At 41.1% G+C, this 13,846-nt stretch overlaps 1 protein-coding gene across 4 annotated transcripts in view; it reads left to right on the top strand.

Moving 5' to 3' along the window:
* Positions 1 to 13,846, top strand: part of ZC3H12B (zinc finger CCCH-type containing 12B) — a 37,474-nt gene that overhangs the window by 14,762 nt on the left and 8,866 nt on the right. For 2 of the 4 annotated variants that reach the window (XM_081846998.1, XM_081846999.1), the window contains 4 exons: positions 9,228 to 9,949; positions 10,861 to 11,000; positions 11,822 to 12,056; positions 12,511 to 12,617. In XM_081846998.1, coding sequence (XP_081703124.1) covers positions 9,354 to 9,949; positions 10,861 to 11,000; positions 11,822 to 12,056; positions 12,511 to 12,617 — 1,078 coding nt within the window. In that variant the 5' untranslated portion in view covers positions 9,228 to 9,353. Of the gene's footprint in view, positions 1 to 788; positions 808 to 5,951; positions 6,056 to 9,227; positions 9,950 to 10,860; positions 11,001 to 11,821; positions 12,057 to 12,510; positions 12,618 to 13,846 lie in introns of those variants that run through there. The other 2 variants (XM_081847001.1, XM_081847000.1) reach the window with 2 other exon arrangements.

Here is a 13,846-nt window from a genome sequence, read left to right as displayed (position 1 = left end):
CATTTCTGTTCCACGTGGAACAAGCTGGTCACATGAGTGATACCCATGCCATATCCTTACAACCACTGTGCTAATACAGGTTGCTGACTGATGTGGATGATTTCCATGTGATTCCATCCTTTACATGATATTTGGAACCATGTGGGATCCAGGCATAGGGATCTGCCATGCCAGATACTATTGAATCTGGTGATGGGCTTCTATTGTTGTAGACAGTTGAGTAAAAATTCTAACTTTTTGATTTAATAATAATAAAAATGCCCCCAGAAGAACATTTGGGAGCAACAAATTGCATCTCAGAACTTATCATTAGAAAATTCCTATTGATTTTGTTATACAGTCAATATCTTAAATCAGGCTGATAAAGCTGTCTTTTCTGTGCGGATCTAACTTCCCCCTATTTATTAAGATGTCGTAGCACTATAGCAACATTTTTTAAAAAACAATTTAAATAATTACTCCCTCATAATCACTGATTTAGAGGCAGTTGTGATTCTCACATCAAAGTGCTCCCCCCACCTGTCGCCTTTTAATGAAAAAATGACACAGCTGAATTTTCTTGTTAATAGTCTTTCAGCCACAGTTGACAATCACTTAAAAAAAGGAGAAGCAAGATACTCCTGTGAGTCATGGAAGTGGGTGTGTTTCTGCAGAGAGCAGCTTTCGTAACACCAATCCACCAATCTGTCACCAGAGTCGGAAGAATAGAACACCCTTGCACACAGGCTCTGCTTTGGCAAAGAGCTATCTTCTTTACTACCAATGTGAGTTCAAGCTAAGCTGCTGCTTTCTTAGAGGCAAGTGGAAGTGAGTATGCTAGCAGTAAGGGTAACATGTGCTTGGAGATGAATTCCCCCCTGTAGTTTGCTTTTCAAATCTTGTTTTTGATGTGTGACAAATCTTAAGTGCTTGTTACTCATAATATTGTGGTTCAAAGGAGGCAGACTTCAGTAAGTTGTGTGTGTGTGTGTGTGTGTGTGTGTGTTTGTGTGTGTGAGAGAGAGAGAGAGAGGGAGGGAGAGTTTTCTGAATTGTTGCACCACGCTTGACGTCCTAAAATATGGAAACAAGTTGAAAGTGTGCATGTTGCAAAAATAAAATAAAATGTACATGTGCATAAGATTAATGCAGGAAAAAGAGGATCTTTTGTTAAATTTTGAGTGTATAGAATCTAATGCCCCACTTGGGGGACTGGCAAGTTAACACTTGGTAAGAGCAATTTGCATAAGAGAAAAGACAGGAGGAAAAAGAGTATTTTAACCCTTCCTTGTTAAGTATTTACCCTTATACCCTTTCTCACAGTGTTATTAATTGTATTCTTGTTCATTGTTTACCTCAGAGATTTAATATTCTTTAAGGATAAAAGCTGGTTGGGGAAAGGGTTTGGGGGAGATATGGCTGACAGGGAAACGGATAAGTGTTCCCCTTCTTGGAATTGCTTTGCAACAAGCAGCCTTCAGGCTCCTTATACCCCTTATTTTAGATTAGGTCAATCTGCATCTGTATAGCTTATGGTTGTTTGTTGTTTAGTCGTGTCCGACTCTTCGTGACCCCCTGGACCAGAGCACGCCAGGCACTCCTGTCTTCCACTGCCTTCCGCAGTGTAAAGTTCACCAGTAAAGATAAAACATACTATATGATTACTTAACAAGGTATTGGATGGTACATGTTACAGGTGTTCAACAAACTTTCAAACTTTACATCACTGTGATGCTTTACTAAAAACTAGAACAGTAAATTAGTGAGCCGGTGAGGTAACAACTTAATCGTTCTTCAAGATTATGTTTGTGCAAGCATCCTTTTTGTTGCTTTTCATTTCATTTCTGTTTGTCTCCTTCCACAGCTAAGAATTATGTGTTTAGATTTTTAAATTATTTTAATAGTATGGGATTTGTTCAGTTATTGCTTTACATCCCTGCAGCACACACAAGTAATTTATTTTAGTCTACAAAACAAAGGTGGAGAAGCCTGATGGTTGTGTAGGGTCACACATCACCCTCTCCTCTACACCCAGTATAAATTGCAGGGGAAACAGGTCTGTAGTGACTGTAGGACTTGCACAAAATCAGCTTTAAAAAAAGGAATAGGTAATGATCAAGGAGGATAACAACTGGGATGAAGCACATCTTGAGTTGAATGAAGAAACACCAGGAGATACTTGCCCAAATTGTGTGAAAGTTACTCCTCTTTAAGGGATGCTCTGCGTGCTACCAGATCCCTGTAGCAAAATTCCCTTTTGATTTGTGCACGCATGCTTGTTTTATGCTTCCTCTTGAACCATGTGCCCTTATTTCTCTACAAAGATATCTGGCTACACCACATTGCCTATTATAAGTTTGCCCATGTGGGAAAGGAAACGGCAAAGTAAATTTCCAGGGCAGAGAATTTCTGATTCTTGATAAGTTATATGGTCATATGTGACCCTGATTTCTGCTAGGCTGAGATGGAAGGGACCCTCAATTGCTATTCAAGGGTTTCATGATATACAAAAAAGGTAGTTTGCTTGCTTACACAGAACTCTTCATGACCGTATGAATATATTTTACTCTAGTTGTACGTCAGCTCATCAGTTACTCATTATCATTAACCAGCATCCCCGCCCTTCTAGGTGGGGAGAAGTGACAATAAAGTCACTTCTCTCAACCAGTTTTTTTCTCTATCTCTTCAGGGAGCTTCAGGTACTTCTGACTCAAGGTAAATGAGCCATGAGGATCAATGGTGTAGAGTCCTGTCCTCAGCTTTCTTTTTTTTGTTGTAGTGTCTTCATTGGTCACAAAGCTGTGTCTTCTGTTCTGCCTAGAAGTGTGTCCTTGTGTAGCAGGTCTGGGCAATATAAAACGCTAAGTGTCCAAAGGTGGCAGGGGCTTCACATCACTCAGGCTGAGGATATCAGCAGACATCAATACATAAAAACATACATTTGATGGGCACCTTCATGAAGGCTGACCCAGAAGTAAACGTCTTCTATGATGCTTTTTAAATACTTCTGAGATTTGTCACAAACTTAAGTAGCGTTCAAAAATTTCATGGTAACTGACACGATTCAGTTACAGGGAAAATAAACATTTTGTTTTATTTTAGCTGAAACAATCCATTTGGTGAACCTCAGCATTTTAAAATTTATATTTGTAGAAGCATATGCACCCTCATCTTTTGGAAGGCAGTTCAAAGTCATAAAATAAATAAAATAATTACACTTCTATAAGTTACATCAATCTGTCCAGTTTCTTGAGTATGATTTCCAAATGGCCTTGAAGTGAAATGTGAATCACAAATGAGCCCAAGGTACTTAGATAATACTAAATGCAGAAATCGGGGAGGGAGGGAGTCCAGAAGCCCCACTGAACATCTGGAGGTCCACAAGTTCCACACCGCTGCCTTAGGGCACAGGATTTGCAGAATAAATAATTTTACAGTAGAGTTGTCTGTGTCTTCCTTTTTGGAAGGAAACTTTCTGGAACACAGTCATACTTGGAGCAGGGTAGTTGTTGCATATGCTGACGTCTGCTTTCAGTAATGTGAAGGTTACATCCATTCACAGAACGCTGTGCACAGTGACCTTTTCTGCTGCTATTATCACACTTCTCCAATTGCTATTCTAATAGCTAGTACACTTGGGTGTGGGCCTTCGTACAGCCAGAGGTGTGTGGAATTCTGCATGATTTGTGTCTAGGAGGTGGAAATGAGAAGAGTCCCATAGTAACTTGACTGCAAGTGGAAGTTTGTTTAGTCAGCTTAGAATCTCCCCTTATTTGCATTGCTAGCCTCAACTGCTAAGGAAGGGATTCACTTATTCAATAATTTAGCATTTCACTTGCTATTTCAGAAAACAAGGGCAACAGCATACTTTTAAAATTAGAACAAACAGGCTACCGTATTTTTCGTCCTATAGGGCGCACCGACCCATAGGACGCACATCGTTTTTTTGGGGGGGGGATGAATAAAAAAAATTATTTCCCCCCCCAGCCGTGGCTGCCGCCCCAAGCCTTGCACACGCCTGCCCAAAGCATGGGGCACCCTCTGGAGGGCTCCGCGTGCTTCGGGCGGCAGGCTGCCGCCCCAAGCCTCGCGCGCCCGACGGGACCTCCCACCGGGCGCGCAAGGCTTGCAGACACTCGCCTGAAGCACGGGGAGCCCTCCGGAGGGCTCCGCGTACTTCGGGCGGCAGGCTGCCGCCCCAAGCCTCACGCGCCCAGCGGGACCTCCCGCCGGGCGCGCAAGGCTTGCAGACACTCGCCCGAAGCACAGGGAGCCCTCCGGAGGGCTCCCTGTGCTTCTGGCAACAGGCTGCCGCCTCAAGCCTTGCGCGCTCGGCGGGAGCTCCTGCCGGGCGCGCAAGGCTTGCGGATACTCACCGGGGCTGCAGGCTGCTGCCCGCAAGCCTTGTGAGCCCGCGGGAACTCCCGCCGGGCTTGCAAGGCTTGTGGATAGCTTCCTGCAGCCTGGAGAGCGAGAGGGGTCGGGGCCCAATGACCCCTCTCGCTCTCCAGGCTTCAGCGAAAGCCTGCATTCGCCCATAGGACGCACACGCATTTCCCCTTCATTTTTGGAGGGGAAAAAGTGTGTCCTATGGGGCGAAAAATACGGTATATTGTAAGGGTGGTGGGCCCATTTTGAAGGCCTGCCTTGGGACCTGATCTTTTCTTGAATGTTCTGCTAGTGGGAAAATACAGATGATCCTGTCAAAGCTCCTGTCTAGCTATAAGATGGTGAAATGAAATGGGTAGCTGACACAATCACTCCTGAGCCTCCTCTCTGGCTTAGTGGTGCCCATGTGGTTACTTAGAATTTTGGGCAGCTTTGGGCTATGAAGCAAACTACATGAAGGCTAGTGATACAATCAAGTGATACAATTCTTTATTGAAAGCTGATTGAACCCTGGCTAGTATGCATAAACATGCCTACCATGTTCCAGTGTGGGCTACGAGGAAGGCACATTTTGCATTGCATCCTCAAGTGGTCAGCAGACAGTTATTTTGAATGGTCCAGAGGTTATTGACTCCCACTGTAGAGGAGGAATCTGGAGCATTTGAGGACCTGCTGCGACCAACTAGTTATACATGTTGAGGATAAATTGGCTCGAATTAAGAGTGTTGTTGATGTTTATTAAATGTCTATACTGCCCTTCATCTGAGGATCACAGGGTGGCTTGCAATATAATGCATGGAGTACCATTGACTCTGCAGTTCCAGTTCCACATGAAGGTACCCAATGCCAGTCAGTGATGTGTTGTGGGATCAGTTTGAACTTATGCAGTCAGCAAATGTGGACAAGGTGCTAGCAGTTGTATGTCTGACCATTTGCTCTCTTGACCTCAGTCCCAGCTGGCTTATTCAACCTATCAGAGTTACTTTGACTAGAGCTTGCTGCCTTGAAATAGGTGGTGTGTCCACTTCTAAAGAAACTTACCGTGGATCTCTTGGATTGGAACTGATACAACTGAACTATTGATCCTCATCTCTGACCTTTACAGGGAAAGGGACAAGGGGAGTGTTACCTTGCTCCTGCCTCTTGATCTCTTTGTGACTTTTGATACCATTGACCTGTTAGCTCTGCTTAGGACTACATATTCAGAACCATCAGTTTTGGTAGGTTTCACAAATAGAGCAGCTGTGATAGATAAAATGAATGACACTTCCATGCCTGTATCTTTAATGTGGAAGATTCTTGAATCTTTGTACATACTGCTTCTTTAGATAAGGCTGTTGAAAACCTTGGTATTATCAGCAGAGTAGTGGAAAAACAGCAACTATTGTGCCAAAAAAGTTCTGGCAAACCAATGCTGGAAATGTGTCATGGTGCCTTGCATGAGGAACTACTGATAAAGCAGAATCCCAGTTCCCCTCCCTCCCAGATAGTTTGTGATAGTAACTCTAGATTTTATGCATAAAGGTCCACCCCCGTGGATCCATTGCTGAAAAAGCTAAAAGGTTCAGTCAGTACTCCGTTTGGGGAGAGAGAGGAGATTGCTTGTTTTCTTCTTCTTCCGTGTTGCCTGCTATCTGCCTGGCTTTGCTTAAGCTACTACGAAGCCTATCCGACTACCCTAAAACTGGTGACTGAAATTTTATTGACTCAATACGTTAAAAAACGTTTCATGGCTGGGTGGGCTACAGTTATGCTATTTACCTTGATTGCTTTGGCAGTTTTGTTAGATATTAGACCTGGAAAGGGGACCAGTTATCTTGTGATTTTATAAGCTATGTGACTTCATTGCTCAGTTCAGTCTTTTTACATTTTATTTTAGGTATTGGCACTTTGCTTTTTTTTTATTGACTATGTCATAGTCATGATTTATTATAGTTATTGAGAGTGAATTTTCGTTTAATTATTATTTGGTGGTATTTTGAAAGTTAATTTTAGTATGTATTATTATATCCTATATGGATTATTGAATATTCCTTTTTTGATATAAGTTGTTCATTTTAAAGTCAATTTTAAATATGACTTAATTGCATTAGATCAGATTATTATGATTGTGATCTTTTGTATATTTTGTATTTGTATAATTTGTTGTTTCTACAGCGTATAAATTGCTGGAAGTAGTCACTAGGCATATGGGGGCAAGGTGCCATGTATTCTGATTACATTGATTTCAGTGGGACTTGCTGCTTCGTAGGGATGTATAGGATTGTGTGTCAGTCATTTTAAGGCATAGCACCTCAGAATGTTCTATCTATCCCTTGAAAACACATAAGTCAATTGTAAGTTCTTTGTGGAGGACACTTAAACACAAAACAGGTGCTTTTGATCTCCTTTGTGTACAGGAGGGAGTAGGGGAGCATATACTGGGGGGGGGGGGGAGAAGTAGCAGGTATGGTGGCAGCATATTTGGCTACCCCTCAGCAGCTATTTCCCAGATAGTACTGTGTTCCCTTAAACAGCTGTTGCAATTATCTTTCTCACTTCTTAGTCTGCTGCTAAAACAGACCAATTGTGGTGCAGGGCTAAAAAAACCGTGTCTACCAATACATGTCATGATATAACATTGGCCATTCAAAGCACCTTACCTTTCCCCTTTTATGGTTGTTTTGCCAAAGATCTGCGTCCACATATAATGGATGTGAAGTGGCCATTGAAAAGAAGTTTTTCAAAAGATTAATGTCAGTTTTGAAGAGGTTCCACAAGTACAGTTATTTTTCCAGTTATGTTTCTCTGGCAAGGAAAGTGAGAAAAGGTGCCATTATGTTTTGTTTGCCCTTGTACTGATATTCAGTAGAATGTACAGTAAATAATATGCTTTTAATATAGGGAGATACATTTGCATTAGCAGAATTCATTCTTACCACGCTTCCTCTTGACTCCAGTGACTTGCTTTGATTTTGCAGAGTGTGCCTTCTTTTTCTCTATTGGAGAAAGAATGAATAAAGATTTATACTTTGAAATGAAACAGTTATTTGATTTGGCTTTTTAATAGTGTGGATGAACAGTTCATTTTTTAAAAAGAATAATGAACAGCTGAGTAAATATAAAATTTACAAATGTTCTGAGTTCCTAAATAGGTCTTTGTTTCTTAATACCTCAGAGCATACAGGAAAGAAAATAATACAAAAAGGGTTGGGAAGAAGTACTCTGGAAATACATCTGGAATTTCTTGCATGAGGCCCTTCTCATGCATTTCAGTCATCAGCCATAGAATCCGGAATGCTTTATTCACATACAGATCACTGCATAGCTTTTGGGGCCAACCTTCAGATTCCGTTTTTGAACAGAGATGCTGCACACTATTGCGCAGCATTAGCCATGCTCAGGTACCATGATAAGCCATAGTTCCTACAGTGTCAAGGATGGGGAACCTCTGGCCCTGCAGCAGTTGTTGTACTTCAGTTCTCATCACCAGCCAACATGGCTAAATAAACGGTCAGGGCTAATGAGAGTGGGAGTCCAACAGTGTCTGAATGACCACAAGTTCCCCATCCCTGCATTATGTGAACAAATCGTTTTAAGCTGTGGGCTGTTACACTCCGTCTTTTCTTTTTCACCCACAAGGAAAAAAGCAGAAGCGCACCCCCTTCTCTGTTTAAACTAATTACATGGTTTCAAAAGATGTCCTAACTGGTTTGCCTTAATTATGGTTAGTGAGAACAAGCCAGGACCAATCTATGGTTTCAGATCCCTGCTTGTTCTGAATTTGAATTTAAACAAACAACGCATAGTTATTACCAATCCCCTTTTAAAGCCGGCAATGTTAGTGACCATCATCACATCCTGTGGTAACAAATTACATAGTCAAATGATGTGTTGCCTGTCTTGAATCTCTCGCCATTCAGTTTCATTAAATGATTCCAGGTTCTAGTACTATGAGTGAGGGGAAACCCTCTGTCTCTTTTCTCCATTCCATGCATAGTTTTATAAACTTATATCTTGTTCTCCACTATTCACTTTTTTCTAAACTAAAAAGTCTACAATGTTGTAACCTTTCACCTTAAGTGGAGTTGCTCATTTTGGTTGTCCTTTTCTGCTCCTTTTCCAACTACACAGTGTCTTTTCTGAGGTGTGGTGACCAGAAATGTGCATGGTATTGTGGTTGTCTGGGGTAGTAGGATTATTCAGTGCACCCCATATTCTCTTTAGGCATTCTTTCAGTGTGTGAAGATGAACTTTCTTTGTTTTCCCTGGTTTGTGAGTACAGTTTCTTATTCACAACTCTACAGTGCTATGTGCTATGTGCCACTGTGACAAGCAGCTATCTGACAGGGCATTAACTTGAAACAGTGAATTTAATGTGTGGGTGGTGTTGGTATAATTGCCATCACTGGCCCAGTTCATATGCCACATTAAACCATATTTAAGACTATAAACTTTAATATGAATGAGCAGCGTGCTGCTCAGAATTACAGAATCATAGGATTGTGGAGTTGGAAGGAACTCTGAAGGTCATCTAGTCCAACCCCCTGCAATGCAGGAATCTAAGTGTGCTCCCAGTGTGCTCCTCTGCAGATGAAACAAGCCAGAGTCTTGTCATGTTTGTGTTTCTTTCCCTGAAACAAAATATGAGTGTTAACCAATGTTAGTTTTAAGTTAAAGCTTAATGTGATGTGTAAACCACGCCTTTGTATTAAATGCATTTATTTTGGAGAGTGAGGGTAAGGGAATTCAATTTACTTGGAAGTAATACAAACTCTATTGTATTCAAATTATCTAAAAATGTGTTTTGTAAGATTCATAATTATTTTGCATTAGTCAGTAAAATCTAATTATGCATGTTGTATATTTTCATAATGCAGGGACATATTACTGGCTTGGTGTATATCACAGATCAAACCCAGCCTAGTGATGTCAACAAGATGCAGTGGCGTACAACTTCTGGGCTACTTTGGCCATAAGAGAAATCTGGCCAGAAGGTGAACGTGATGACGGCCTGGTCTATGGTGGAAAGGCTGAAAATGGAGAAGAGCCACTCCCAAGAAGAGAGGACTAAAGAGCAAGATGGTGGGGATCGTAGCACCGAATCTGAGGAATGGACAAGCTCTGAGAGTGAACCTGAGCAGCCTGGCTTCAGGAATAGCTGCAGCAAGGCACAGTTGAGGGATAAAGAGATTTCCCACAAACCACATCGACAACTTTGCCGCTCTCCTTGCTTGGATCGTCCGAGTTTTTCACAGAGTAGCCTCCTTCAGGATTTGAAACCGGAAGAGAATAAAGCAAACTTGAGTCAAGAATATCAATCTAAACTTGATTTTGCTTTGAAACTGGGGTATCCTGGAGATCAGATTCAAGCTGTGTTGAACAAGCTGGGGGCAGATGCTCTTACCAATGACATTTTGGCTGAGCTTGTGAGACTTGGAAACAAGGCTGAGAATGAAGGACAAGCAAGTAGTGGAAATGCCACTGGTCCTGCAGGTACAAAGGAGGTTGCTAGTCCTGAGCTGTCTCTGGAAGATGAGGTGGTAGACAGCTCTGACAACTTGAGGCCAATCGTTATTGATGGAAGTAATGTGGCAATGAGGTACTTTAGTAGTAATAGAATACTTCTAAGAAATGCACTAATTATGCTGCATATGTATTTGTTTGTTTTATTTCATATACACACTCTGCTTTTCTGTTATTAAAAACAACATCCAATTAAAAATGATAGCATAATAGATTTTAAAAGGCAGCATCTGTAACTCAACTGAGATAGCCCTTTTAATCAACCATGGGAGCTCAAAGACCTGTTGAAGAAGATGAGCCTTAAGTCTACACACTTGTATTTAAAAACTAAAAATTGAGCTGTTTAATAGATTTTTAGGGCTGTAGTCCTGTATATGTTTCTCTGAGAGAATTCAGTGGGGCTCCATCTGAGTAAACATACATAGGACTATACTGTTCATCTTGTACAGTGTATCACAGAATAGAAAATCTTTCCTTTTACTTGAGTAATTAAAGTCCAATGGAATTTAAAGGCCTATTCTTATTGGTAAGAATGGAATCAATTTAGTAAATTCTCAAGGCATTATTCACTCTCTGAAATACATGTCTGAAAAGCAGTTTAAAATTTACAGACAATTTGCTGAGCACAAGAGTTGTAGCAGGGGTGGTTACAACCCATTGAAATAAAATTGTGTCTTTCTAAAGTGGGTACTAAACTTCCAGAAAAGGTTTATTTCCCTCTATAAGTCTGCTTAATGCTATTTGCTAAACTACATTTTAGTCCCATCCATATTCCAAAGAGCTCAGGGTGGTGTACATAGTCTGATGTGAGGTAAGTTAACCTGAGAGACAGTGAATGGCTTTAACTGAGATTTTCCTAGTCTTAGTCCAACACTCTGCCCCACTACATAACACTAGGCTCTCTGGCTTTATGTATTTTAGAAAAAACAAATCTCATTGCAGTACTTATGACCAGTACTTGCTAAACTAACTTGTTCTGTTTTTCAGTCATGGCAATAAAGAAGCATTTTCCTGTCGAGGGATTCAGTTAGCTGTCGACTGGTTTCTGGAGAAAGGTCATAAAGATATTACAGTGTTTGTGCCTACATGGAGGAAAGAGCAATCTCGACCAGATGCACCAATTACAGGTGGCAAATCAAACATACATTTGTTTTCTTCAATTGCCATTACTAGGACGAGGATAATTACTGTGCTAGACACTGGCTTTTCTTGGAATGGGGCCAAGGACCTGAATCAGAGCATTTTCTGTATGCACATGCATGGTAGTTGCTCATATTCTAAGCCACTAGATTGTTATTTTTTCTTAATTTTTTTACACTTCATACTTTAAATCCGTGCTGCACATAAGCCTGCAATAGTTACTAGCCCTCAGAAGTGTTAACAATCCTTCTGAGGGATGACAAAGGAGCAAGAGTAGCCTACTTAGTTTCTGTTCTGGGCATGGATGGGAGGGCTTGAGTGCTCCATTCCTCCTCTGCAATTCCACTTCACCTGCATGCATTTTCCCCTCACCTGTGTCTACAAGGTCTTTCCATACAAGGCAGCTTTACAGTTTTTTGTTGCATAGACTGAACCATAATATAAAATGTCATGGTGTATAAACTGAAGCAAGCTTAACTGTGAGATTATTCCCCAGAAGGGAGACTCTTCAGCCTTGTGCCCCAAGGTGTTGCTGGAGTAAAACTCCCATTGTGCCCAGCCATCTCAACCAATGACTAGGAATGATGTGAGTTGCAGTCCAAAAATATATGGGGACCCAAGATTGAAGTCCACTGTTACAGAGCAAAGCACTGGCACACCAACTTTTATGCTCTTGGGGAGTGTGCAAACACTTCTTCATGTACAATTCTTGAATATCTCAGATACTGAGATAAACATAGAGAGCAAGCATATTTCTATATAAGGGACTTTGCTATTAACAGTTTTTTATATAACCCTGTTTTTTCAGATCAAGATATTTTACACAAACTGGAAAAGGAAAAAATTCTTGTTTTCACCCCATCTCGAAGAGTTCAAGGGAGACGGGTTGTCTGTTACGATGACCGTTTCATAGTGAAACTGGCGTGTGAGTCTGATGGCATCATTGTGTCAAATGACAATTACCGTGACCTTCAAAATGAAAAGCCAGAATGGAAGAAATTTGTAGAGGAACGGCTCCTGATGTATTCTTTTGTGAATGATAAGTAGGTTTCTTTATTTACAAGTAGAATAGTAATGCTTAATGTTTATCTGGTGAGATTTGAGTATTTGACGTCATCTACATTTTCATAGATCCTTAAACAGAAGCTGCCTGGTAGGGCAATGTAAGACCATTAGTGACTCCCTTTTGTTATTCTCTTTTAAACTAGAATGCCACACACCTATTTCATTTTTCTGCACAGAGAAGGGACTCCAGTCCCCTATTGATTTCGATTGGCCTTTCTCCCCTGTTTCCTACTCTTACAGTTTCCTTTTTGAGATGGGGTGGGGGGAGCTGATAGAGATTAGCTCGCCTTCAGGCACCTGCCAAGCTCATAGCTATGACCAGGTTCAGACTGGGTATTTCCCAGCCCATTCCTAACCATTGTATTGTTACCAGTCTACCGTGTTAGGTAAATTTAATACTAGCAGGTGAAACTGGTCTCTTGGTTTTTCCAGGTTTATGCCACCAGACGACCCATTAGGACGCCATGGCCCCAGCCTTGAAAATTTCTTAAGGAAAAGGCCTGTTGTTCCTGAACACAAAAAGCAACCTTGTCCTTACGGTGAGTGTGTCACACTTGACTATTTTGGGAGTCAGAATAATAAAATTAGTAACCTTGATAAAAAGCTAAAAATCATAGTGGGTTGTCTGATGTGTTTTCTGTATTGGAAACATGTAAGAAGCTTGAGTGGGACAGAAAGGTGTAGCATGCTTCTAGAAGTGTGGGGAAATCAGATTTTGTTTGGGTCTGCTGAGTGCACTGCTGAGTTAAAAAAAAAGCTTTCATGGTTAAACCAAAGACATGGTATTAAGTAGGTAACTGGCTCTTGCTTGCTTGATCTTGGCATTGCGTACGTGTGGCTGGGAGCAGGGTGGGGAGGAAAGAGGAGGACTCGGAGAGGAACTGCAGTTTGGGCAAAGATTTAATTTCCTCTTACCTCTGTGCCACATGTGACCCAGAACCATCCTTCCCTTCTCTTGCACTTGCAGAAACTAAGAATGGAAGGGCCAATCATGTGTTTAATGTCACATCTTGGCTCTGTTATTTAGAGCAGTGGTTCCCAATCCGTAGACCACAATCACATAATGAAAACTACCATAGATGTATCAACATTTTCAAAAGTAGGGGGTCTATGGCTTGGCTTTTGCAGTACTTAGCTAATTGTGAACCACTGATTTAGAGGGATGTTTACATGCATTAGCATTTCTGGGGAAAGTCTGGAAGAAAATACAGCTGGAACTTAATTCGGTGTTTGGAAATATTTTCAAAGCTCTCCTGTGCTCAAAAAGTCATTTAACTAATCGAGTATTAAGGCCACAGAGAGTCAATTAATAGCTGTAAACCACCCTTGATTTTTTTTTTTAATTGAAGGGCAGTATTCGTTAAATAAAGTTTTAAAACCCAGTTAGATATTTGACAATTAAACCTCTCCCTCGCCTTGTTCATTTTCAAGCTCCCAGCACATCCACAGTCAGCAGATCCATTCTGTTAAATTCCTAATGAGTAACACTATGTGGTCTTGGCTGAGAGACTTTTACTGCACAGTCTACACTGTCTAATGTGCATGTCTACTCAAAAGCAAGTCCCACTGAGTTCAATGGCAATTACTCCCTGTTGTGCATAGACCTGTAGCCTAAGGGGTTACATATTCACACTTGCATTTCACTTTCATAACACCTTTGTGTCAAAAGTTAAGCAGAGAAATGGTGACCTAAAGGGACATCATGTGCACGTTTTAAAATATGATAATGCATGAAGCTGACTGTTTAAAAATAAAATCAGGGATCATG

This window comes from Podarcis erhardii (genome assembly GCF_964252035.2).
Source record: "Podarcis erhardii genome assembly, chromosome: Z".
Classification (NCBI taxonomy): domain Eukaryota; kingdom Metazoa; phylum Chordata; class Lepidosauria; order Squamata; family Lacertidae; genus Podarcis; species Podarcis erhardii.
Note: the sequence above shows the minus strand (reverse complement) of the source record. Positions and strands in the feature narration are given on the sequence as shown.